This window comes from Macaca fascicularis, chromosome 10 (assembly GCF_037993035.2).
Source record: "Macaca fascicularis isolate 582-1 chromosome 10, T2T-MFA8v1.1".
Taxonomy (NCBI): Eukaryota; Metazoa; Chordata; class Mammalia; order Primates; family Cercopithecidae; genus Macaca; species Macaca fascicularis.
In genome coordinates, this window is record NC_088384.1 from 97,448,417 (window position 1) to 97,474,701 (window position 26,285).

Below are 26,285 nucleotides of genomic sequence, written 5' to 3' on the forward strand. Positions count from 1 at the left end.
GGGGGAGGAATTCACCCAAGATCACACAGCAAGCTGGAAGCAAATCTGGGAGGAGCTAGGTCCGCCCCGTCCCGAAATCCACACTTTTCTGGAGGTGGGGCAGGGGGCGGCACAAGGACTTGGGGCGGGGACTGGTGGGCGGGGCCTGATGTCTGGCCCCGCCCCCGCCTCAGAGGCCAAAGGGCGCCCTGGGCGTGGATCGGAGCGGGGGGGGCGGGGTCTTTTCAGGGAGTGGAGCCTGGGCAGATTGGAGCCTGTGGAGGCCGCACTAGGATCGTGGAAGGAGTGGAGCCGTGATCTCACCCTGTCTTAGAGGACCCGGAAGCTCCAAGTGACTGAGGGCCGAAGACACTCACCTGTGGAGCCTGTGCACGCAGGTAGAGGGGCGGCTCTTGAGTCCGGGAGCTCCAGTGGGCAGCTCCTCAGGTAGGGCCCACCTCGGGCCGGGGAAGGGATGACCCTCTCCCCTCCCACGCTGCCCATCTGTCCTGCCATCCGACATTCCTTCCTTCCTGTCCGCGGGCCTGGGTCCACCTCTAGCTATAAGATGGGGACGCAGGAGTGGAGGGGCCGGTCTCATTCCGTCCCTCTCTCCCTGGCCCAGCGGCTGCAGGCTCCCTGGACACCCAAAACGTAGAGAGTCTGGAGAGGAGACGCCGAAACCTCCCAGGGGAGGCTGGCCCAGCTTTACCCCAGCCTGACTGTGTGACCTTGAGGAGGACAGCCACTTTCTCTGGTGCCCAGTGTCCTCAGTTGCAAAACAGTGTCTGGCCCTTGCCTTGCTTTCCCTGAGACTGGGCAGGTCAGATGCTGTAGCTACTGGGAGCTGGGGTGGTGCTTTCTCTCTCCTGGGGTACTAGGAGTGCTTACTCTCCAGCTTGGTCTGGTCCTCGGTGGAGAGCCACACCCGTCATCCACCCAAATCTGGGAGTCCCGAGGGCTGAGAGCTCAGTCCTAGGGCAGCTTGCTCTGGCTTCCCTGTGCTGGAGTTGTAGTCTAGCCTGGAAGGCCTGTGAACATCCCCAAGGTGGGGTGTGAGGCCTGCCTGGAGCGCACATGCTCATTTGGCAAATAGTGGCGCCACCATTGTGCACAGCCTTGAATGCCAAGTTAAGAAGTCCAAACTCCGCTGGGTGCGGTGGCTCACACCTGCAATCCCAGCACTTTGGAGGCTGAGGTGGGTGGATCACGAGGTCAGGAGATCGAGACCATCCTGGCTAACACGGTGAAACCCCGTCTCCGCTAAAAATACAAAAAATTAGCCGGGCGTCGTGGCACGGGCCTGTAGTCCCAGCTACTCGGGAGGCTGAGGCAGGAGAATGGCATGAACCCAGGAGGTGGAGCTTGCAGTGAGCTGAGATTGCGCCACCGCACTCCAGCCTGGGCGACAGGATGAGACTCCATCTCGAAAAAATAAATAAATAAAAGAAGTCCAAACTCTCAACTGCTGGCGGGGACAGTTCATCAGAGTATGACCTGCAGTGCCCACAGGACCAGCTTGCATGAGTGGGGCTGTCGTGCTGCTGCTGCTGATAGGTGTCACATACAGGCTTTTCTTGCATTCCAGGGCTTTACACAAAGTCTCTCATTAGTTATTCACACGCATCTGATGTTATTCCCATTTTGGAGACTGAGACTGAGGGTCAGAGAGATGAAGTCACTTGCCCACGGTCACAGCCAGCAAATGGCAGAGTGGGGATCAGCACCCAGAGAATCTGCTGCATTTTCTCCTAATGTCCTGTGGCAACCCATGATCTGGGCATCTGGTAGTAAAGCCTTGACCTAGGACAGCTGGAGAAAGGAGGGGCTGGGTGAGCAGGAAACTGGGGGAGAAGATTTAGAGGGCTAGGGAGGGAGGGAGGGGTAGTGACTAGTCCTAAGGGGTATTTGGCTTCCTGGGAAGGTGTGGGGAGTGAAGTGGCTAATTTTAGACTTGTTAGTTTGTGGGTGGAGGGTGATAGAGGGGAACCAAGCAGAGCTCTCCTCTGTCTGGGAAAAGACCAAGGAAGCAGAGCTGGGTCCTGGGAAAAGGGGGTGCCTAAGGGATGGGTGAAGACAGAGGCTGGGCTCACAGGAGGCCCCCAGAATGCTAAGTAGGCAGATGTGGGGGGTGTGGGGGGACTTACAGGAGGCCCCCCAAATGCTGAGCAGGCAGATGTGGGGGACATCCAAATTGGTGAAGTGGGGGGAACAGAGGAGTGAATTCTGGACTCCCATGACATTAGGGCTGAGATGTGTCTAAAAAAACGGAGGCCTTGGTTCACAGAAGGGGAAACTGAGGCCAGCCAGTTACTTGCCTGAGAATACTCCAGGGCTGGATCCGAGTAGGACCCTGGTTGCCATCTCTGCTATTCAGCCCTTTCTACTAGATCAGTGGTTCTCAGCTGGGGGCAATTTTGTCCCCCAGGCTTTAAAAATGTCTGGAGACAATTTGGCTGTCACAACCTGGAATTGTGGGGGATGAAGCGCTACTGGCATCTAATGGGCAGAGGCCAGGGATGCTGCTAAATATCCTACAATGCACCCACCCACCCCCGAGCAAAGAATTATCTGGCGCCAAAGGGCAAAGCGCCGAAGCTGACAAACTGCACTAGGGCTTAATAGGGCAGAGAGCTCAGGCTGGGGCCTCCAGCTGGATGGACCTTTGCCCCAACCCCAGCTCTGCCCCTCCCCATGCTTGCTCCTTAATTCCTGGAAGCCTCTGGAGCCCTCTCTGCTTTTCCTGGGCACAGTAGTTTAGAGGTCTACCCACCAAGTGTTTGTCACCACTGTCTCCCCAGACCTATATTCGGAGTTTGGCATTAGGTAGGGAGAAACCAAAGTGGAAATGTCCTATCTAGCACATGGCAGGTGCCTTGCAGATAAACTTGATTTGAATGACATGTTAGGGGTCCAAGGAGTTTCATTTCATCCCATTTTCTCTTTGGCAATTCTAATTGTGTCTTACGTTTGTGACGCTCTGACATAGACTGAAAGAATCCACTGCTTCATCCGATGTCCCAGGTTGGGCAGGATGTGGCATTATCTGAGAAATGCTGTGGGGGTGGATGTCTTGTTGTTCAGGCTCTTCCAAGAGTAAGCTGTGGACTGGGAACACAAAAGCAGTTCCTTTCAAACACACGAAAGGCCACAGGAATCACCTGGGGATCCTGTTAAAATGCAGATGCTAGGCCAGGTGCAATGGCTCACGCCTGTAGTCCCAGCACTTTGGGAAGCCAAGGTGGGAGGATCACTTGAGTCCAGGAGTTTGAGACCAACATGGGCAACATAGCGAGACCCTGTCTGTACAAAAGAAATTTTAAAATTAGCCAAGTGTGGTGGTACATGCCTGTAGTCCTAGCTATTCAGGAGGCTGAGGCAGGAGGATCACTTGAGCCTGGGAGGTTGAGGCCGCAGTGAGTCATTTTGGTGCCACTGCACACCAGCCTGGGTGACAGAGTGAGACCCTGTTTAAAAAAAAAGAAAGAAAGAAAGAAAAAAATATGCAGATGCTGAATCAGTAGGGCTGAGTTGGGCATAAGTTTCTGTTTCTAACAAACTCCCAGGTGATGCTGATGCTGATTTTCGTTGCTGGTGCATGGATCACATTTTGAGTGCAGAGCGTTGCAGGGCTGTGCAGAAGTGGCCATGGGCCATGCAGCCAACTGTCGGGTGGTTTGGAAGCATGGAGTGGAAGGAGACCATGCTCTAGAGTCAGGAGAGCCAGATATGAGTCATTACGCCCTCTCTCCCCTCCCTATACCCCTTCTATGGCCTTTCGGCTTCATAGAGCTTGAATAGTTTCCTCATCTATAAAGTCACTTAACCTTGGGTAAGTCACTTAGCTTCTTTGCTAAGTGGTCTTGCATGGCAGGCTGTCCTCCAGGGGTTCTGACCCAGGGTCTGAGAGAAGAAAGTGCCCTGTGGAGGTGGGACAGTCTGGGTCTTGGCAGACAGAGGGGCAGCAGGCCACTGGCCTGGCCAGGAGGGCAGGGGTGATCACCTGAAGCTGCTGGGGCAGGCACTGTGCCAGCTTGGAGGAGGCTGTCATCATAGCCCTGGTTTTTCTCTGAGGCCGCCTCAGCCTCCTGCTTTGGGCTTACCCAGCCCTGCCTGGTGTGGGAAAGCTGGAGAGACCGGTCTGGCTGGGGGAAGGAGCAGCTTCAGTGGGCTGGGGCCAGCCCAAAGCCTGATTGTGGATCTGAGCGCCTAGCCAGCTGAGCCCTGGTCTGAGGAGCTGGGGTTTGGGCTGAAGTTGGGGTCTGAGAACGATAGCCTGGACACCATTGGAGTCAGGCTGTGCATCGACAGGCTTCCCACCAGGGAAACTGGAAAGGAATTTGTAGTTTGGGGCCTTAAGTCCCCAGCTATAGGGGATACTCTACCTTGAGCATCTGACCCCAGGGATGGGGCTGAACAGAGCCTTGAGTACCTGGGGTGCTCCCACCCTTGGTCCCCCATAAGTCAGCTACAATTGCCCAGCAAGACACCTTCCAACTCACAGGACCAGGAGACAGCAAGACAACTGAGCCCATTTCTCAGATGGAAAAGTGGAGGCTCCTTCCTTCCCGCTTCCTGGGAAAAGAAGAGCACTCATTAGCACAGTCACCCATTATCCAGCAGGGCCCTGGGCCTGCTATCTAATGAGGCTGCCCCCTCTTCCCACCCCTTCCTGTTTTCACAGTTGGACCATCCCAGTGGAACCACACAAACCTGGGTTCAGATCTCAGGTTCCCTCCTTCATAGTTACGAGGCTCTGGGAAGCTCACTCCACCTCTCTGAGCCTCTGCTGGCTCATCTGTAAACAGGAATAATGACACCCGTTCAGCCAGCCCCACAGGGTTGTTGTGAAGATGAAATGAGCCATACCCACGGAACACTGTGGTCATTATCGTTAGTCATGGCATTTAGAAGCACGAGGCAACTGGGTATTGTCTTACCTTGTGCCCTATTTTACAGATGTGGAGATCGGCACTTAGAGAAGGGAGTCGGCTGCCCAAGGGTCCTTTAGCAGGGCAGTAGGCAAGCTGGGGTTAGACCCACGTCTACGGGTGCACCTCCCATCGCACGGCTGCTGCCATCTGTGCTGCCATCTGTGTCACTCCAAGGCGTGACACAAATGTAAACTTCGGGGTCTGGGTGGTCAGGCTGCAGGAGCTTCTTGTGGAGGATCTGGAGCAGACCTTTGTGCAAGCCACTGCCCTTCTTTGCCAGCACCAGCCATGAACTACGTCGGGCAGCTGGCAGAGACGGTGTTTGGGACGGTGAAGGAGCTGTACCGGGGCCTGAACCCAGCCACGCTGAGCGGCAGCATTGACGTGCTGGTGGTGAAGCAGGTGGACGGCTCGTTCCGGTGCTCACCCTTCCACGTGCGTTTTGGCAAGCTGGGCGTCCTGCGGTCACGGGAGAAGGTGGTGAGTGCTCAGGCTGGCTGAGGTGGCCACTGCAGGGTGGGCTTTTTTTTTTTTTTTTTTTTTTTTTTTTTGAGATGGAGTCTCGCTTTGTGGTCCAGGCTGGAGTGCAGTGGCCGGATCTCAGCTCACTGCAAGCTCTGCCTCCCGGGTTTACGCCATTCTCCTGCCTCAGCCTCCCGAGTAGCTGGGACTACAGGCACCCGCCACCTCGCCCGGCTAGTTTTTTGTATTTTTTAGTAGAGACGGGGTTTCACCGTGTTAGCCAGGATGGTCTCGATCTCCTGACCTCGTGATCCGCCCGTCTCGGCCTCCCAAAGTGCTGGGATTACAGGCTTGAGCCACCGCGCCCGGCCAGGGTGGGCTTTTTAAGCCGGGGCAGTCACTACAGTCCCAGGACAGGACCTGGGGCCTCCCTTAGGTGGGGATCTGTCCTCTGGACAGGCTTCCCTTGGTTTGTACTTTCTTTGAAGGTTTTTGGGTTGATTTGGGGGTTTTGATCTGGGAGGGTTCACAGTTAGTTTCTCATGGAAACAGACGAGTAGGTCTCATCCCGGTGCTGGGGCCGTCAGACCTGGCTCAGCTTACTAAGACCTTACCTGTGTGTTCTTGGTAAGTCACTTCATGTCTCTGAGCCCAGTTACTTCACCTGCACAAATGCATATGATTTTATCCGCCTAATGATGCTGGTGGGACAAGTCAATAGCAACTGATAATACTGTCCCAGGACCAGCTCTGCGGCTCAAAGGTTAGTTTCTCTCTCTTCATAAATCCACTTCAGGCTGGGCATGGTGGTTCACACCTGTAATCCCAGCACTTTGGAAGGCCAAAGCAGGTGGATCACCTGAGGTCAGGAGTTTGAGACCAGCCTGGTCCACATGGTGAAACCCAGTCTCTACTAAAAATACAAAAATTAGCCGGGTGTGGTGGTGGGCTCCTGTAATCCCAGCCACTCGGGAGGCCGAGGCAGGAGAATTGCTTGAATCCGGGAGGCAGAGATTGCGGTGAACCAAGATTATACCATTGCACTCTAGCCCGGGCAACAAGAGCGAAACTCTGTCTCAAAAAATACAATAAATAAATAAAATAAAAATAAATAAATCCATTCCACCTTCACTGGGCTCAGGCAAGCACAGCAGAGATTTTTGTTAGTAGCAAAGTCTAGGGTGTGAATCAAGATTCACACTGAGGCAACTGTGACGTTTCCAGGATCCTAATAGAAAAGTGTAGCCTACAGGAAACAGAATATCTAAGAAGCTAGCAGCTTGGGTTGTACACTCAGCCTTTGTGGGTTCATAGGCTTGCTTGCTGTGAGTCTGCCTCCTGGCGAATTACTTAAACCCTCAAAGCCTCAGTTTCCTTATCTATAAAGTGGAGGTAATGATAGGAGCTACTGCAAGGGGTTGCAAAGATTAAATGAGATAATCTATAGAAGACACTCCACAAAGGGCCAGTACGATGAAATTCCCACCATTGTTCACGCAGCCGATAACCTGGGGGCTGGGGACACAGCGATCACAAGAGAGATCACGTCCCTATTCCTGTGGATGTGAGAGAGGGAAGAACTTGGAAACCAGGCAATACACAAGGAGACCGAGACAGTGACAAGTGCAATGAAGCTCAGACAGTGGGGCAGTATGAGTGAGGGAGAGATGGGTAGGGAGCTCAGCGAAGGCCTCTCTGAGGAAGGGGAGATGCAGCAGAGCCCCCCATCGTCGGGAGCAGCCAGGCACTTGAGGTCCAGGGGGAGGGAGCCCCAGCAAGTACGGTGTTTGGGGTGGCAAAGAGCCACCGGAAGACCAGCCGGGAGACCTGTGGTTGGAAGCATGGGTGTGAGGGCCCATGTGCCTGCCACCGCTCTCCATTTGCAGGTAGACATTGAGATCAATGGGGAGCCCGTGGACTTGCACATGAAGCTCGGCGACAGCGGGGAGGCCTTCTTCGTTCAGGAGCTGGAGAGCGATGAGGTGAGTGCTGCCCTCCTGACAGCACCTGTCCCTCCCAACAGCACCTGCCCCTCCCACCCCTTTCCTGTGCCTCCTCTGGGTGGAGCCTTGGGATTTGTCACCATCCTCACCCATCCCTGGGAGCACCCCACCAGCGGAGGTCTGAGGCAGGGGTGTCAGTTGGGGCTGGCCTCTGGCACACATGATACGCTGTGGGGGCCCGGAGGAAGGGGCCAGGGTACCAGCTAACTCTACTTACTGGGAAGTTGGGGAAGGTTTCTCAGAAGACTGGACCCCTGAGCTGGGCCCCTGGGGATGAAAAGGAGGCCTTCCCCGGGCAGCTTGGAGAAGAGGCGGGAGCTGAAGAAGGGGGCTGGAAAGTATAACATCTGGCTTGTCTCAGGTCTGGTGCCAGCTCTGTGCAGCTGGAACCTAGAATTGTGTAAGTGGTGGGTGTTCACACAGGGGAGGCAGGGCCCAGCAGAAGCCAACAGAGGAGTTGAAACTGAACTTGAAAAACTTTGAGTCCCTACTGTGTGCCAGACACTGTGCAATAGACTCAGATGACGGGTGACCCCTGCCTTCAAAGAAAGTTACAGACTGGTCTGGGGAGCTAGACACGTAAACAATGGATGATGAACTGTTTGGTCATTGCAGTGAGGGATGTTGGAACTGGGAGAGGGATAGCCAAGGCTCCTTCCTGGAGGAGGGGACATCTGGCTGAATCTTAAAGCAGAAGTAGATGCCTGCTGTCGTAGACTTGGGTAAAAGAGAAGATCAGAGGCTGATGCCAAGATCTCTGCCTGGCCTGCCATGGTGGCAGGTGGCTCTGTTGGGGAGCTCTGAGGCCAGTAGTGGCTATGGGGCCAGGCTGGTGCCTCCACACCTGTTTTCCTGACCCTAAATGAGCTCACTCCAGGACTGGGACCCAGGCAAGGCTCAAGATGACTGTGTGGTGAGGGCAGTCCCACTAGGGTCAGCGCCCAGCTCAGTTCTTGATCTGTTCCACAGGAACACGTGCCTCCCGGCCTGTGCACCTCACCCATCCCTTGGGGGGGTCTGTCTGGCTTCCCCTCAGACTCCCAGGTGGGCAATGCCAGTGAGCCTGAGGGCCTCGTCATGGCAGGCACGGCCTCCATTGGGCGGAGGAAGAGGCGTCGCAGGAGGAAGCCCAAGCAGAAGGAGGATGCAGTGGCAACTGATTCTAGTTCGGAGGAACTGGAGGCAGGCGCTGAGAGTGAGCTGTCCCTGCCGGAAAAGCCGAGGCCAGAGCCCCCAGGGTGTGTAAGGACCAAGGGACTTGAACCCCAGTTTGGGGGTTCAAGTGCTGTTTCCTCTGCTCATGCTGTGTGACTTTGGGCAAGGGCCTTGACCTCTCTGAGCAGTAGCTGCTTCACCTTACCAAGCCCCTGATGTCCAGGCTCTCATGCCTGCCTGGGGCATCCTGCCCGATCAGTGACCATTTCCTTGTGGCCCCTCAGCAGTGTCCAGTTGGAAGAGAAGTCTTCACCGCAGCCCAAAGACATCTACCCCTACTCGGATGGCGAGTGGTCCCCCCAGGCCAGGTGAGAGTCCAAGTGGGCTGCACACCGGGACTCCAGATCACGGTCTGAGGTTTCCATTTGCATTTTTCCTGATGACTAATGACACAGAACCCATTTAATATGTTTACCGGCCATTCATATTTTTCCTTTGTAAAGAGTTCAAGTCTTTTATTGATTTTTTAAATTGCAGTAAAATATACATAACATAAATTTACCATTTTAACTGTTTCAAAGTATATACAATTCAGTGGCATTAAGTACATTCATAGTGTTGAATGATCATCACGACTACCTAGTTCCAGAACATTCCATCCCCCAAATAGAAACCCTATGCCCATTAGGCAATCCAGTTACAACTTTGCCATCTTTTTTTTCCTTCTTTCCCTCCCTCCCTCTCTCCCTCCCTCCCTCCCTCCTTCCTTTCCTCCCTCCCTCCCTCCCTCCCTTCCTCCCTCCCTCCTTCCTTCCTCCCTCCCTCCCTCCCTCCCTCCCTCCCATCCTTCTTACTGGATTGTCTTCTTATTGTTGATTAGCTTAAGTTATTCATATATTTATATACTCTTTGGATCTTTACATATTCCTTATACATTCTGGATTCAACACAGGCATAAATATAGTTTGCACATATTTTTTTCCCTGGCTAGGGTGGGCAGCAGCGGGGATGGGTAGGCAGGCTCAGGGCCTCTGGATATGTCTCCTGCAGCCTCTCAGCAGGTGAGCTAACATCCCCTAAGAGCGACTCGGAGCTGGAGGTGCGGACCCCGGAGCCCAGTCCCCTGAGAGCCGAGTCCCACATGCAGTGGGCCTGGGGGAGGCTGCCTAAGGTGAGTCCCTCTGTATCAACCCCAGGCCCTGCCTTTCAGGGGCTCCGTGGCCCCCTTGGATCAGGGTTGGAGGGACTGAAACTCGGGCCACTGCCCCCAAAGCTTTGTGAGGCGTGGGAGGCAGGCCTTGCCCTGGCCCACATCTTCCTCCATTTGTTCCACTGAAGGTGGCCAGAGCTGAGCGGCCCGAGTCCTCAATGGTCCTTGAAGGCAGAGCTGAGGCAACCTCTCCTCCTCGGGGAGGACCCAGCACTCCCTCTACCTCTGTGGCTGGCAGCGTGGACCCTTCGGGACCCCTAATCCAGCAAACAGAGGCTGGTGCCGACCTTCATCCTGACACAGAGGATCCCACTCTAGTGGGTCCCCCTCTCCACACCCCAGAGACAGAGGAAACCAACACTCAGAGCTCTGGGGACATGGGCCTCCCTCCTGCCTCCAAGTCATGGAGCTGGGCCACTCTGGAGGGTCCAGTTCCCACTGGGCAGCCAGAGAGGGTCTCCAGGGGGAAAGGTGAGTAATGCTGGGACTCTCCCACTGCCTCCCTGGCCTCGCCCTGTCCCCTGGGTGGGTGCTGGTACATTTTGAGCAACTGCTTTGTGCCAGGTGCTGTTCTTGGCACCAGCCTCATGAGGCTCACAGTGCAGTGTGGGAGACAGATGCTCTGTGTGTGGAAGGGCGTGCCATGGGCTTAGTCATTGGTTGGAATGGGAGCTGTTTAAACCAGGTGGTCAGAGAAGGCCCCTCCGAGAAGGTGATGTCGGAGCTGAGACATGGATAATGAAGATTCAGCCAAGCGAGGAGCAGGGGAAGGAAATTCTAAGCAGAGGAAACAGTATGTGCCCGGGCTGTAGGGCTGGAGAGAAGTTTCATGTCCAGAAACTGAAGGCAGCTGGCATGCCTTGAGCAAGAAGTAGAAGACCGTGGGGATAGGAAGTCGGGGAGATGAGCAGACTCAGATGGCTCCAGCTCACAAGCTCAGGTTTATCTCAGAGCGCTAGGAAAGCACGAGACCTGTGCTGTCCAAATCAGTAGCCATTGGCTATATGTGGCCATTTAAAATCAAATTAGGGCTAGCGTGGTGGCTCATGCCTGTAATCCCAGCACTTTGGGAGGCCGAGGTGTGAAGACTGCTTGAGGAGTTCAAGATAAAGCCTGGGCAATGTAGTGAGAAAAAATTTTTTTTTTTTTTTAAACTAGCCAGGCATGGTGTCATGTGCCTATAGTCCCAGCTACTGAGGAGGCTGAGGCAAGAGGGTCACCTGAGCCCAGGAGTTTGAGGCTGCAGTGAGCTATGATCACACCATTGCACTCCAGTCTCGGCTCACTGCAAACTCTACCTCCCGGGTTCAAGCAATTCTCCTTCCTCAGCCCCCTAAGTAGCTGGGACTACAGGCATATATCACCACGCACAGCTAATTTTTATTATTTTTAGTAGAGACGGGTTTCACCATGTTGGCCAGGATGGCCTCGATCCCCTGACCTCGTGATCCACCTGCCTCAGCTTCCCAAAGTGCTGGGATTACAGGCGTGAACCATCACGCCCGGCCTAGAATTCCATTCCTCTGTCACACTGTGATCACATTTTAAGTGTGCTCAATAACCACATGTGACTAGCAGCTAATATATCAGACATGGGACATTTGTATCACTGCAGAAGGTTCTGCTGGGTGGCACTGCCTTAGAGAATTCAAAGTCAGAGGGCACTTACTGCCCACACTGCTGAGCACATGTCAGCTCCACAGACATCCTCTCTTCAACCCTCAGGCTCCCCAAAGAGAAGCCAGCACCTGGGCCCCAGTGACATCTACCTGGACGACTTGCCCTCCCTGGACTCTGAGAATGCAGCGCTTTACTTCCCCCAGAGGTGCCTGGGTTCTGGATGCCAGGGTGTCATGGGTCTGGGCACCTGGGGCCAAGGGTCCAGGCTTTCAAGGGCTATCAAAGGCATGGGAGGAGAGAGGACCCATCTCCCACCCTCCTCGTATTCTTGTCATTGTTGGCCCCTTTGCCCGCAGTGACTCTGGGCTGGGGGCCAGAAGATGGAGTGAACCCAGCAGTCAGAAGTCCCTGAGGGACCCCAACCCTGAACATGAACCTGAACCCACTCTGGACACAGTAGATACAATAGCACTGTCCCTCTGTGGTGGACTGGCTGACAGCCGGGACATCTCCCTAGGTATGTTCGACTATGGCCCAAGCACTTTCGAGGACTGGTGCTGAGCCCAGAGGATGGCAAGGGCAGGGAAGACCGCGAGGGTGGGGCAGTAGAGGTGGGAGGCTGGGCTTCCCTGCAGCTCTCTGCCCTGTGCAGCCCACACTCCACCAGCAGGGGCTGGACCTTCCCAAGTCCCCATGAAGTAAATGCTTGACACTAAGTTGTGAGTTATCCTGTGAATCCTGGGGTGGGAACAGGTGTAAAACCCACAGGCAGGGAGGAGCACTGCCAGGTTACAGAGCCAACCGACAGGATGTGAACAGCAGAGTGGGGAGCACCAGGGGGCTGGGGCAGCGGGTCACATGGGATGTGCCAGCCTCACCCGTCACTCTCTGCCTCCGTGCCCAGAGAAATTCAGCCAGCACAGCGTCTCCTACCAGGACCTCACCAAAAACCCCGGACTTTTGGATGACCCAAACCTAGTGGTGAAAATCAATGGGAAGTAAGTCCCAGAGCTGGGGCTGCTGGTGGCCGGAGAGTCATTTCCCTCTCTACAACCCTGCAGCTGCTGATGCCCTATTCTGTCTCTCCAGGCATTATAACTGGGCTGTGGCTGCCCCCATGATCCTCTCCCTGCAAGCCTTCCAGAAGAACTTGCCCAAGGTAATGGTTAGAGCACCATTGCCCCTGCTGGGGAAGGTAGCCATAGCCTCGGGGCAGGGAGACCCTTGGCAAGGAAGTGAAGGGTAAGCAGAGATGGGCCTGGGGGCCAGGGGCTGGCTGGCTGCAAGACGCACTCTGGGAGAGGCAACACAGGTCCCTGAAGCCTTGCCCCACCCTTCCTTGATTTTCTGGCCATGGCTGAATCCTGTTGTATTTAAAGTGGACTTCAGAGGAGCTCAGGACAAACCAGAGGGGAAGAAAAACCCAACAGATGCTTAAACAAGGACATGTCTTTAGCAGGAGGCCTTTGCATCTGAAATATGGGGAAGCCCTTGGATCTGAAATATGGGGTTTGGGAAATGGAAGTTGCTCCCTTCACCTTGCCTGAAGACTATTCCTCCAGGCTGGGCTGAAGGGTGCTTACTTTCTTTACCTGCACACATTTCTTGAGTACCTACTATGTCCCAGGCCTAGGCTGGGGACAGTCATGAATAAATGAAACAAAATTATCCCTGCTCTTGAAGGAGGACTAGGTTAACCAAAGACTCACCCAGATGAATATAATTCAGTCCTGAGTGCTGGGAAGGACAGGCGTGCAGTGCTAGGAGAGCCTACGGCAAGGTGGTTTGATAAGCAAGTGCCTGCTGGGTAAGAGATTGAAGGATGGATGGGCCTTGAGCTGGACAGGGGTGGGGAACAGCATGTATGATGCCCAGAGTGGGGAAGGAATGATGGTATGCCCAGCCTCTTTACTCTTCCCAGAACCTCTTCCCTGGTCTTCTCAGCCACCTTCCCCTACTCATGGAGGATGGTGCCCTCCTGGGCAGTGCCAGCCTTTGCCAACCTGGACCTGCCCCTCTGGGAGCGATCCAAGGCACCACCCTGACCTGGCGCGGCCTATTGTTCTTGGCTTACCCAAAGAGCATCACTAACGGATGTTGACAGCTGTCACTGCCATTGGGTGACAGCTTCGTCCTCTGGCTGGTACGGGGTCTGAGCTAGGACCCAGAGTCTGTGGGAAGGAAGAGGGTCCCTTCCCTGCTTGGATCTCCTCACCTTACCCAGACAGACCCACTGTTTGAGGCCCCTGAGAGACCCCTGCCCTGCCAGCCTGTTTCCAGTTCAAGGGGGCCCCCTGGCTGTTCCCAGCCCAAACCCACATCCTCCTGACTTGGGTCTGTAGAATGCTGGTGTGTTCCCCAGATGGGCCTTGCCTGGGCTCTCCCTGGGGTTATGTATAATAGCATAGATCTCATCAGCATTTTTTCACAAGGTCAACTTGCCCCAACCAGACAGCGATGGTAACATACAGAAAACGGGGCTGTTCGTGGGATAGGATCACCGACCTTAGGAGATTGCCTGGGGCAGTCTTGGAGGTTGAGGGGAGTACTGGCTAAAGATTGTTCTCCCTGCTACCACTTGGTCTCAACATAGGGAGTACCAGATCTTGAGAAACTCTGAAAGCATTGCCTTTAACTACTCTAGTAGAGGAATGGATCCACAAGATTTGGAGGCCAGGCTGAGGCTGAGCCCAGAGCTAGGGATCGGGGCTGGGGGCAGCAATAGCCCTCCGTCTTTTGAACATAACTCACCTGAGTCATTGCTTGGAATCCCAGGATGGAGGTGAGCATGCTTCCTTGGCCTCCAGATGTTGATAGCACCTTGCTCTAGGGTCGACCCAGACTCTGGGCTCATGGGAGAAGGGTCCCAAGAACAACATAAGGTAGGAGGTTTGTGTGGAGGTAGGAGGTAGGAAACACTGCCATGGTTTTCATCTGCCCACAGAGCACCATGGACAAGCTGGAGAAGGAGAAGATGCCCCGGAAGGGTGGGCGATGGTGGTTTTCCTGGCGACGCAGGGACTTCCTGGCCGAGGAGGTGGGTGGTCATGGTCGAGGGGCAGGGCCAGGGCTGGCACAGGCAGGAGGTGGGATTCACTAATGGATGTTCTTTCCACAGCGCAGTGCCCAGAGGGAGAAGACTGCAGCCAAGGAGCAGCAGGGGTGAGTGAGACCCCCTATCCGGGGCTCTGCAGTGGGAGCCTGGGAAAGATGGCCCTGGGTCGGGGGGTGGCAGGAAGGAGCCAGTACCCTGTCTCCAGCCGTGGGTTCTTTATTTGTCATTCCCCAAGCACCAAGCACTTTTTTTTTTTGGTTGGTTGGTTGGTTGGTTTTTGAGACAGAGTCTGGCTCTGTCACCCAGGCTGGAGTGCAGTGGTGCAATCCTGGCTCACTGCAACCTCCACCTCCCAGGTTCAAGCGATTCTCGGCTTCAGCCTCCTGAGTAGCTAGACTACAGGTGTGAGCCACCACGCCTGGCTAATTTTTTGTATTTTTAGTGAGACGGGGTTTCACCCTGTTGGTCAGGCTGGTCTCGAACTCCTGACCTCAGGTGATCCGCCCACCTTGGTCTCCCAAAGTGCTGGGATAACAGGCGTGAGCCACCGCAAGCACTTCTATACCTTTTCTTTTTCCTGAGAAATGGCCCCATTTTACAGATGGGAAAAATGAGGCCTGGAGATACATTTCCTGGCCACAACCAGGAAATGGCGGAGCTGGCACAGGTCCTCAGGCTTCTGCCCCAGACAAGGGGATCCCTATTAAGGAGGGGCAGGGCCTCTCCCAGCCCAAAGAAGCCAGCTGACTTTGTTTCCTTTTTCCACATCTGAAGTGACCCAGCTGCCTAAGGCTGGGTGGAGAGTAGCTAAGGATGGCCTGACTGAAACCAAAGCAGGTGAGGTTGGGGATAAGCCCGGAGATACACGTTAGGTATTCAGGTAAATATCTCCAAGGCAGGCACTGAGAGCTGGCAGCCCTGGGTCTCGGCCCCCTCTGCTGTTGCTTGGCTGGGTGCAGACTGCCAGCCTACACCCCTGTGTCTGCCACCACTGCAAATGGGTTGTACCTAGAGAGAGGGATCACTGATAGCCTGGACAGGCCCTGGCATGGCGGGGACAGGCCCAGGCTCCTCTTGGCATCTCCTGGGAGTGAAGGCCCTTTGGCTGGAGGAGATGGCCTGAGAGCCAGTGCGGTCCACAGGGAGAAGACAGATGTCCTGAGCAGTGATGACGACGCCCCAGACAGCCCTGTGATCCTCGAGATCCCCTCCTTGCCACCCTCCACTCCACCCTCCACTCCCACCTACAAGAAGTCCCTCCGCCTTTCCTCCGATCAGATTGTAAGTGTGGGTTGTCTGTGTGGAGGTTGGGGAGGGGCTGAGCTAATTCTGTCTGAGAGTCCCTCAGGACCCGGCTGAGAAATGGCTCCAGGGAGCCACACGTTCACCAAAGGCCAGAATCTATCCCCTTGGGAGCCTCCCTGATAGCCTCCACTCGAATACCTCCAAGGGCAGGCGCTCACTTCTTCACATGCCAGCCCATTTGTCTGTCAGACACTGGGAAAGCTCTCTCTTAGGTCCTCCTGAGATATCAACCTGTGGTGAGCCGGCAGGCTCTGGGTCAGCCCTTGGAAGCAACACTGAAAAGAATCAAATGCTGATGACAGTCCCTCAGATTCTGGCAACTCTTGGCCCCAAGTCATATCTTCTCTAAGCTCAGTAACTGGTGGCTCCTGGAATAAGAATATATTTTCTTCATGGGTGTGGCTCCATGGTCAGAGAGGTGTCCAGGAGGAGCTTACCAGCCAGTACAAAGCAGCTGCCATCTGTCTGGTACCCTGGAGCTCACACTCAACTCAGGGCTTTGGTGGGGAACGGCCCTGATCCTTCTCTATGGACCAAGCACAGGGTTACACCTCTTCTTAGGGCAATGTTGACTCAGGTATCCTGGCCCCAGGGAGGGGCTTCCTATGGAGATCCCCACAGGACCCCCATCTATGGAGGGGGGTGTCTCCCTGCCAACAGCAGCCCCAGCCTTGGGCCTGGGAATCCTGGGCAGGGAGTCATGGATGTGGCTTTGTCTGTGAGTTACATTTCAAAGGGGAGTGAATGGACGCTAGGGCTCCTGTGGCCCGCACTGGACAGAGCCCTGATCAGCATGGCCACCCTCTGCCCACATGGATGTGTGTCTGTGTGTGGCTATCTCTGATGAATTCAAGAAGGGTCTCTGAGCTGGGAGGAAGAGGAGAATGAGAGGCCCGAGGGGATTGGAGACTATGGCAGAAGGGGAGAGGTAGGCAGTGCCTGGCTGTCGTTGATCACAACACACCCCCCTTTGACCTCAGCGGCGCCTGAACCTGCAAGAAGGTGCCAATGATGTGGTGTTCAGTGTGACCACTCAGTACCAGGGCACCTGCCGCTGCAAGGCCACCATCTACCTGTGGAAATGGGACGACAAGGTGGTCATCTCTGACATCGACGGCACCATCACCAAGTGAGGCTCAGCTGGCTGTGGGAAGGGGAGGGAGAGAAGGGGTTATGGACTCGCCTCCCTCTGTGCTGGGTGTGGTGGGGACAGTGAGAGGAGCCCTCCCTTCCTGGTGGGGCATCCTGGGGCTGGAGCTGGGCCACATGGAGCTGCCTTGGAGTGACCCTTCTTCTCTGGCTGTAGGTCGGACGCTCTGGGTCATATCCTGCCCCAGCTGGGGAAAGACTGGACACACCAGGGCATCACCAGTCTCTATCACAAAATCCACCTGTGAGTGCCTGGGCTGGGGCTGGGGCTGGGGCTGAGGCAAGGCCCCTAGCTCTAGAGAGGGAGTGACAGGACAGGACATCTTGGGGACCAGCAGGGACCACAAGGGAGGCCACCAGGGCAGGTGCCTCGGGTGCTGAGACCTCTCTATTGGCCCGCAGTTCTGTGAAAGGCTCATCCCCTGGGGCTGTGTTCTAGGATCAGGGCCACCTACTGGCCTGAGGCCGGAGGGGAGGCCCTCTCCATCCTGGTCCACCCAGGCCTCAGGACTCTGCACCATCCAGCTGAGTCCACTGCTGAGGCCTGGCCGTTCTCCCCAAGTCCTCTCCCTGCATAGGTTGGAACATCAGAGCCCCACAGTTGGGCTGGGCAGGCTGAAGCCAAGGAAACAGATGGGGGCTGGCTGGTCTCTGATGGCTCTATGCCACCCTGTTCCCCACTCTCAGAAATGGGTACAAGTTCCTGTACTGCTCGGCGCGGGCCATTGGCATGGCGGACCTCACCAAGGGGTACCTGCAGTGGGTGAGCGAGGGGGGCTGTAGCCTCCCCACGGGCCCCATCCTTCTGTCTCCCAGCAGCCTCTTCTCTGCCCTCCACAGGTAACCACCCCCACACGTACAAGCCCATGGTCCCCGGGTGGGGAGAGGCAGGCCCACTGCCAGGCCAGCCTTAGCAGGCTGGCATTAAGCTCTCAGGTGGCAAGGAGGGTGGGGTCAGACCCCCCATCCCCTGAGCCTGCCATCCCCTCTGGCTTCTTCCCTACTTTGGCCCCCTTCCCTGCCGTGGTTCTGGCCACCCCAGAGAGGTGATTGAGAAGAAACCAGAGGTGTTCAAGGTCGCCTGCCTGAGTGACATCCAGCAGCTGTTTCTGCCCCATGGACAGCCCTTCTATGCTGCCTTTGGGAACAGGCCCAATGTGAGTGTGTCCCCTCCCCTCTGCCAAGCCATCTCTCCCCAGCTGCCTGCAGGCCTCCGTTCCATGGGCCCCTCTGTCTCCCACAGGATGTCTTTGCCTACCGGCAGGTGGGCCTACCTGAGTCACGCATCTTCACAGTCAACCCCCAGGGAGAGCTCATCCAGGAGCTCATGAAGAACCACAAGTCCACGTGAGGCCAAACCCTGCCACGTGTTCCCCATGCCCTGCCACGTCCCCCTGCCCCGGCTTCTTCCTGGGCCCCAATTTCACCTCTCACCAGGGATTCTGTCCCTTACTCTGGGCTCCCATGGCCGAGGCCGTGGTTTGGTGGCAGCTCAGGCTCAGTGCTGGCCCCCTTCTGCCTGTAGGTATGAGCGGCTTGGTGAGGTGGTCGAGCTCCTCTTCCCACCTGTGGCCCGTGGCCCCAGCACAGACCTGGCCAACCCTGAATACAGTAACTTCTGCTACTGGCGGGAGCCACTGCCCACTGTGGACCTTGATACCCTGGACTGAACCTGCCCTGGCTTCTCCTCCCTGGCCCAGCCCAGAACTGACTAGGTGTACCGGGGTATAGGAGGGTGGGAGCTGGAGTGCCACGGGGCAAACCCACTGAAGGGGAAGAAGGGGGCTGCAGGTTGGTTGGAGCTAGAGAGACTCCCCCATCTTCCCCGTCCTGTTTTTGCCAGCTAAGCTGCAGATGCTCCAGGCGTCAGTGTGGCACTGGCCTGGGGCAATTATTTTGTCATCTGGGCCCTTGCAGGGTTCTGTTTTTTTTTTTTTTTTTTTTCTGAGACAGGGTCTTGCTCTGTTGCCCAGGCTGGAGTGCAGTGGCATGATCTTGGCTCACTGCAACTTCCGCCTCCCAGGTTCAAGCCATTCACCTGCCTCAGCCTCCCAAGTAGCTGGGAATACAGGCATGTACCACCACGCCTGGCTAATTTTTGTGATTTTAGCAGAGATGGGTTTTTACCATGTTGGCCAGGCTGGTCTCGAACTCCTGACCTCAAGTGATCTGCCCACCTCGGCCTCCCAAAGTGCTGGGATTACAGGCATGAGCTACCACGCCTGGCCTCCTTGCAGGGTTCTCTATGCCCTTGATATCTCTCTCCCTGTCAATCTGGGACCTTGCTGTAACTCTTGATAGGACAGGGAGAAGAGGGAGGCCCCTCTGAGGCTCGAGGCATCAGTGAAGGGTTGGTGGCAGCAGTGGGAGTGTGGTGCAGCCTCTGGAAGGACGAGTACCCTTATCTGGGAGCCAGGACTGTACCCTCTGAAGCCAGACATCACTGCCAACACATCCCCCTTGCTGGTGCCCTGGCATCTCAGCACACGATACACACCCACACCTGCAGGCTGAAAGAGTGTGGCTCCGGCTTGGCCTGCTCCCCGTCCGGCTGCTGCCACTGCCTCTCTCCAGACCTCCCTTAAAGACAGTCCCAAACTCAGCCGGGGCAGGTGGGCGTTGGCTTGACAGTCCTCCCCCAGTCTCTGCTGGCCAGCTTGGTGCTCACAGCTGCTCGGTAAGCTCTTGCCTAAGGAGCTGTAGGAAGCAGGGATGATGCCCCAGCAACCTCTCCTCCCACTGTCTTTGGTGAAGAAAGTAGCTTTAGACTGGCTAAAAGCTTTAATCCAGAGCTGCCCTACTCCGATAGTACCAGAGTGGAGGGCAGAATACCAAATGTCCAGGAACAAAAGGCAGGGCTGTGGGGACCTGAAGAGCAGCACAGCGGGGCCCGTGCTGCTGTGGGGGAAACTGAGGCTGGGAGCCTCAGCAGAGATGGGTGTCAGAGTCTCTGGGAACTGCATAGGCCTGAGGAACATGCATTTTCAAGTTGTCCATTGATGGTTTCGTACCTGAATTTCTCACTTTTTGTGAACATCCTGGGAGGGTGGCGGTTTTGCAGGGGTGTTAAAAGCAAGGCCTGGAGCTCCTTTCCTCCAGCTGGGGGCTCCTTCTCAGGGCCTGGCCTCATTCAGGCCACTTTCTAGAGAAATGCCCTGACCTCGCAGGAAGGATTTCCCCACCCCCGAGTGGAAAGAAGAGGACAGTGCGGGCACCAGAGAGCCCTGGAAACATTTTAGGGGAAGGAAAGGAAAAGGATAAATTTGGGGTGGGGGGTCTCTAAACAGATTGCCTGCATTTCGTTCTTTCCTGGGGTTCTACAGCTGCCTAAGCCCTCACCTTGGGGGAGGATCAAAGGGAATAAAGAGAACTCTTGTCTGAGTCTTTGTGCTTCTCTTCTGTCCTGAAGGACATGTGAGGAGCCAGAAACATCTGGCAGCCTCTGGTCCTTAGTTCAGATACAGCATCCATGAAGCTGCCAGGTGTGAGGACAGTTCCAGTGGGCATCACCTTCCTGCACAAACCTAGTCCTGATGGCTGCAGGGAGAAGCTGAGGGGACAAGGAACAGAAGCCACCAAAGGCTGTGGACTATTGCTTGTGGGCACAGGGCAATGTGGACAGGCCACTGGCTGTGGGCCTGTAGGTCTTTGCACAGTTGCTGACACTGGTGCTGACTGCCTGCAGGGTCCTCTCAACGCCTTACATATGAGCATTGATCAAGGCCAGTTGGCCACAGCAGCTGCCCCTGCCAGCCACGCTCAGGCCCTGCAGCTGGCTGCCCAGATATGGATTTGCAGACAGTGGAATCTCTCAAGTCCACCCTGGCCTTCAAGCACGACATCCTTGCCTTGACCGCTGTCCGGAACTGTCCAGTTTGTGCGGCACTGTGCGTGGGTTTTGGTGGCTGGGATAGCCATATGGAGCTAGACCAAGACCATTCCCTCGGTGCCCTCTTTAGTGCCATCTGGGCTAGCCAGGGAAGGCTGGAAGGCGCCGCTGGATAAGGCTGGGCTCTGGGGTGATGTTCCCCGAGTTGGTGGGATCTAGGGGTTGGATCCTGGCCAGCCTGTCTAGTTGGCTTTCCCTGGCCGTGCCTGCTCAGCCAGCTGGGCCTGGCAGTCCAGTAGGTCGTCGCGGAGGCGGGCAATGTCCTGTGTGTGCTGGGCCAGCGTACGATTCAGTTGGTCCACATGGCTCCACAGGCCCTCTCTGGACCTCAGTGGCTCAGTGGACAAGCTGTCCAGGCCCGCAGCCAGCAGGCCCAGCCTCCTGCACGCACCCTCCACTTGTGCCACCCGCTGGTCAAAGTGTCCCACTGTGTGCTGAAGTTTCTGGGCTGTGTCCTGGCAGCGGCTCAGCCCACTGGCCACCTTGGCCACACCAGCCTTGAGTTGCTCCAGCTCCCCCCGCAGGTTCAGGACCTGCCTGTGGCCAGCCTGAAGCCTGGAGCCTTGGCTGCTGACCTGCTCCTGGATGGCGTGGACTTCGGCTTCCACCTTGCGTTCTCGCTCATCCAGGGATGTGTTGGCAGCCAAGAAGGCATCAGAGTACTGGCTGACAGAGTCACTGAGGCCTGTGAGCGACTTGCTCACTGAGTTCAGATTGACCTTGAGCAGAGTGATCTCGCCTTGGAGTGAGCTGCCCGTCCCTTCTGCCAGCTGTCCCTGGACCTCGGCCACAGTGCCATTGAGCTGCTGGAGCAGTGCTGCGTGGCTGGCCACCTGGCGTAGGAGGGCCTCGCTCCGGCTCTGCCAGGCCTTCACCTCTGCCACGAGGTTGTCCAGGATGGCTGAGGTGGTACTCGGGGCGCACGAAGTCTCCAGTGAAACCAACCGTTGCTCCAGCACGGCCAGCTCTGTCTGCACGAGGGGTCGAGCTGACCTGCCTGGAGGGGCGCTGTCACGGCTTAGCTCCCCAGCCAATGTCACTAGGCGCTCCTCGAGGCTCTGCACGCGCTCTTCCAGCATAGTCCCAGAGCCACCTGCTCCCCACCCCCCCATCTCCAACCTCAGACAGCATCCCCTTGCTCCACCCTCTGTCCCATTGAGCATCTCCAGACCCTCAAGCAGCCCGTCCACACCTCCCTCGAGCATGGCAGCAGACAGCCTCGTAAGCTCATCCCTGGCTGGGGCACCGGGGCCCCTTTGGGTCTCGGTGACTGCCTGCAGGGTCCTCTCAAGGCCATCCATACGGGCACTGATCAAGGCTAGTTGGCCACAGCAGCTGCCCCTGCCAGCCACATTCAGGCCCTGCAGCTGGCTGCCCAGCTGTGACAGCTCCTGGCGCAGGGCTAGCTCCCGGCCATCGAGGCTCTGGTGCAGCCTCCGGCTGGCGGCCTGACCCTCCTCACATTGCCGCCGCACCTCCTGCACTCGCAGGTCGCACTCACTCTGGACGCCTTGCAGCTTCTGCTCGAAGCCATCCAGCAGGCTCCCCCAGAGTCGGTGTAGCCGTCGGTCCACATACTCCTCCAGCAGGGCCAGGGAGGTGAGGGGGGATGGTGGGGCTTCCCGCAGCCGCTGCAGGTGGGCCTCATGGCCGAGTGCCAGCCCATGCACTTTGTCTAGAAGCTGCACCTTGGTCCGAAGAGTGTTGCTCACCTCTGTCACCTTGCTTAGGATCTCGTCCAAGGGAGGTGTTAGCGGCCCTCTGGCTCTGTCTCCTGGGTCCACAAGCCCCTCAGGGATGACCCCAAAGCCCACAGGGGCAGCAGGAGCCCGGGGGCCACCAGTCATCCTATTGGGGTCCTCATGGCTGGCCACCAGGCCACTGAGGGTACCATATGTTTGGGCCAGGCGCTGGACATCACCCTCCAGGCGTTCCAGCCGCTCACCAAACAGCCCTGGGCCTTTCCTTCCTGGGAAAGAGGAGAAGAGAGCCCCAGGGGGCATCACTGGCCTCACGCTCTCAGCTTGTCACACTGCCAGGCCACCCAAGAGACTTTCTGTTCTAAGCCTACCTTCTCACTCAGCATAACTCCCTCAGCTTTATGGTGGGGTGAAGGTGGGGCTTGGAGGTTCCTCCTCCCCATCCATGCCGGAGCTCAGCTAGCCTGGGATCAGTCCCCTCCCTGCCCCTGCCACTGAGCCCAAGAAACCCAGTCACCTTGGAGGGTCTCCTTGGGCAGACTCACCGTGAGGACTGGGGACTGCTCTGCTGTAGGAAGGGGGCCTGGGACCTGGGCCCAGCTGCCCCGAAGGAATCTGAGGCTCAGGCTCCAGCTGGGGTGGGGCAGCCCCATGGTCCGTGAGGTGCTCAGGGCAGCGTTCCCCAGTGAAGCCAGGACAGCAACGCCAGGCGAGTTCTGTCACTGTCTTGTAGCCAACTTTGTATTTGGGTCTGAGTACTGTGCGGTACCTGGGCCAGGGAGAGCAAGACAGCAGGATCCTGCACCTGAGGGCTGTGCTCCTCCCCCTAGCTGGCACTCAGGGCCACCCTCAGACACTTGCATAAGGCTGTGTGTCTCCCCACCCCCATGCCACCCCCAGGGTTTTACTTTTTCTGTGCTTAAGGTGACAGGGGTGGGGTAAGGGCAGGACTTCCTGGAGCTCACAGTCATGTTAGGGAAGGATGCAGGTAGAAGTCCCACCCATCCTGGTAGCTTGGAGAGAAGCAGGAATTTCGCCCCATCACTTCCCAAGACCACTTGGACCCCTTCTAGCTCATGCTGCCATGAGAAATTCCACTCAGGCTGCAGTGGCACCTGGGAGAACTCAGACACAGCCCCAGCCCTCCCTGTGGGCAGGGAGGGGCACTGCCCTGGAACTGGTGCTGGCAGTCCCCTCACTGCCCTGGGGCCACTCTTGGCTCCCACCTGCTCCCCTTAGTTCTTTCCACTCCTCTGTAGCTTGCTCCGGGACCTTGGCTCTGGTCAGAGAGGCTGGTGGATGGGCACCTCTGATTGTGAGCAGGGAAGGGAAGGTCTGGGGTGCAGGCAGGCTCACGAGGGTCCATGCCCTCACCTGTTCAGCCACATACCTGTTTACCCACTGACACACCGGATAACAGGTTTGTTTCCACACACACATGTGAACCTCTCCAAGTACAGACCTGTGCATCCCACGTGCATGCAGTCCCACAGGTCCTCACGTGCAGCCCTGCTGCTCCGGCTTCCTCTCCCTGCCCCATGGCCTGCCTCCTTGTGGTCACCACGGTCCTCCCTGGGCCTGCTAGGCCCCCCTGTGGCATCACCCATTGCCTAAGGGTGGGTGCTCCCTCCTCTCCCCTCACCTTCTGCTTCTGTCACTTCCTCCTAGCCTTGTGCTGCCTCTGCCCCCAGAACCCTCCCCTTGTCCCTCTGTGGTTCCTGGGCTCCAGCCCAAGCCTGCCACTGTCTGTGCAGGTGATACTCTGCTGCAAGCCCAAATCCCTGGGATCCTCCCTGGCACCCTCTTTTCTGGGGCCGCCTTCTACTCTGGCCTGTATGGGGGCTCAGGTGGGCTCTCTGGAGTCCAAGAAGCCCTTCTGGAATTAGCAGCTGCTCTCGGCTGAAGGCAGGACTGGCGCTTGTGCCAGGGGATTCCAAGGGTGTAGGTGAGGAGTGCACTTACGTGACTGTCCCCGGGCACTTGGGCCCCCATCCACACTGCCGGTATTCAGCCTTTACGTAGCTCTCCGCTCCCTCCTGTAGGATGCAGGTCACATTCCTGTGCACCACATAGGCACAGAGGGCCCTACAGGAGAAAATGGTACCCCTGGAATATCTGGCTGAGCGAGGCCCACGGAGGCTCCTACCCTCCCACCTCCGTCTGTGGGCCTCAGCAGGGCTCCAGACCCCATGTCTCTTCTGTCAGTTCTCTGTGTCCCTGGAAGCCAACGCCCTTGGTCTGGGGTCCAGCCCCACTGCTGTTCTCTGATTCCAGCCTCCCTGATGGGTGGCCCCTGGGCTAAGCACTATTTGGAACCAGGAGTCTGATGTGGCTGCCCCTCCCTGCATGGGGAGGAAGCCAGCCCGGATTCTCCCTCAAGTGCCCTGCCACACCCCCATCCTTCGCTGATTCCAAACTCCTTATCTTGGCATTCAAGGCTCCTGAGTCCCCACTCGGTGACTCCTTTGAGAGCACCATGTCTTGTCCTTCCTCCCCTGCCTGGCTTCCAGAGAAATCCACCTCTCCTTGTAGTTTTGCAGCCCTTGCCTTTGGTCCTGTTCCCTCACTCTCAGAGCAGTTATTGTACCTCCTCCTCTAGGAGGTTCGCTCTGATGTACCCAGGCCCACTGAGTGTCTGTACTCTTCCTCCTACAACAGCGCTCAAATTCAGCTAGAATTCAAGTTCAGCCAGCACCCCAGGCAGAGCCTCCAGCCCACTTAACTGAGGCCAGTTTGCAAGCCACTGCCCACGAAACACCAGAAGCTGAGGCGGGGGCAGCAGGCTCTTTGATGAGCCACAAGGGCTGAGGAGGTGGCTGCCTGGCATAAGCCGACCACTGTGGACGGCTATGCCACAGCACGGGCCCGGAGCCAGGAGCCCGCACTGGCTCTGCAGCCAGGCCACGCTGGGGCTCCCATGCGGTTGCTGGGGCCAGGCTGACTGCGAGGGGAGAGCGGCCGCCGCGATGCGCAGCTCCATCTCCTACCTGGCGGGGCAGGGGAGAAAGGGGAGGCCCGGGGCGGGGGAGCCCCGCGTGCTTAGAGCGCGGACCGCCCTTCCTCCTCTCGCTCCACCTGGTCCGCTCGCCCGGAGTCTGCACACAGCGCAGCTGGAAAATGTTACTTCGCTGGAAAGGTTTCCGCGGGCACTGCCAGGATCCCAAGCCGCCGCGCCAGGCCCCCTCGGTTCCTTTTTCCGCGCCAGCCCCGCAACCTCCCGGAGCGTGGGGCGCCCGCCTGAGCAGGGGCTCTGCCCCAGGCGCCGCCGCCTCCATGCAGCGGCCTCGGGGGGCCGGTGGCCTCGACGCCCCCCGCGGGTGCGGGCAGGTGGGAGCGGCGGCGCGCGCGGGCCCATTCCTCCCTCTTCCCGCCCGCCGCCCGCCCGCGCTTACTTGTGCGGCCCCGGGCGCAGCCGCGGGCGCCATCCCGTCGTGTAGAGACTGTAGCGGGAGGCACCGGGTGGCGCGGGCCGCGCCAGGAGCGGGGTGCCCTTGGCCTGCGCCCCCGAGAGCAGCGCCGCGACGGCGCACAGCCAGACGGGCAGGCGGCGGCGGCCCATCGCGGTCCCCGCGCCTCTGCCCGGCCCCGCGCGGTGCCCCCCGCCGGGTGTCCGCCCGCAGCGCCGCGCCGCCCTCGCCGCTGGTCGGCCCGGGTCCCGCCCCGAGGGTCCCGTGGTCCCCTTCGACCCCCGAGCTCGCTGGCCCGGCCGCCTGGCGCTTCGCAGTGGCTGCGTCCCGCGGAGTGGCCGGCGCTGCTCGCGGCTGGGGCCGCGGAGGGGAGGCGGGAGGCGGGCTCTTTGCGGATTAGCATAAACTTGGGGCCGC

The 26,285-nt window shown here is 57.5% G+C and overlaps 2 protein-coding genes across 14 annotated transcripts; one reads left to right on the top strand and one right to left on the bottom strand.

Moving 5' to 3' along the window:
• The first annotated feature begins 226 nt into the window (after positions 1–226).
• On the top strand, positions 227–20,251 carry LPIN3 (lipin 3). Of its 13 annotated transcripts, none has more exons than XR_001483065.4 (20): positions 227–426; positions 5,194–5,393; positions 7,262–7,357; positions 8,348–8,616; positions 8,818–8,901; positions 9,584–9,704; positions 9,872–10,214; positions 11,469–11,568; positions 11,720–11,880; positions 12,268–12,361; positions 12,453–12,522; positions 14,308–14,400; positions 14,482–14,525; positions 15,561–15,699; positions 16,704–16,852; positions 17,030–17,116; positions 17,560–17,635; positions 17,915–18,029; positions 18,116–18,219; positions 18,398–20,251. XR_001483065.4 is itself a non-coding variant. In XM_005569010.5 (20 exons), the coding sequence occupies exons 2-20, from the start codon at positions 5,202–5,204 to the stop codon at positions 18,540–18,542; spliced, it is 2,559 nt and encodes an 852-aa protein (XP_005569067.3). In that variant the 5' UTR covers positions 227–426; positions 5,194–5,201; the 3' UTR covers positions 18,543–20,251. The 13 variants fall into 13 exon arrangements, 11 of the variants coding, with proteins under 11 accessions (XP_005569067.3, XP_005569069.3, XP_005569068.3 ...); XR_012419395.1 differs by having other exon boundaries at positions 14,487–14,525; positions 17,560–17,712; XM_005569010.5 differs by having other exon boundaries at positions 17,560–17,712.
• Positions 19,635–26,204, bottom strand: EMILIN3 (elastin microfibril interfacer 3). Its single transcript, XM_005569018.4, has 4 exons — positions 25,854–26,204; positions 24,424–24,546; positions 23,007–23,230; positions 19,635–22,730 (listed from the first exon to the last, which is right to left on the bottom strand). The coding sequence occupies exons 1-4, from the start codon at positions 26,018–26,020 to the stop codon at positions 20,944–20,946; spliced, it is 2,301 nt and encodes a 766-aa protein (XP_005569075.3). The 5' UTR covers positions 26,021–26,204; the 3' UTR covers positions 19,635–20,943.
• Between the last annotated feature and the right edge of the window lie 81 nt (positions 26,205–26,285).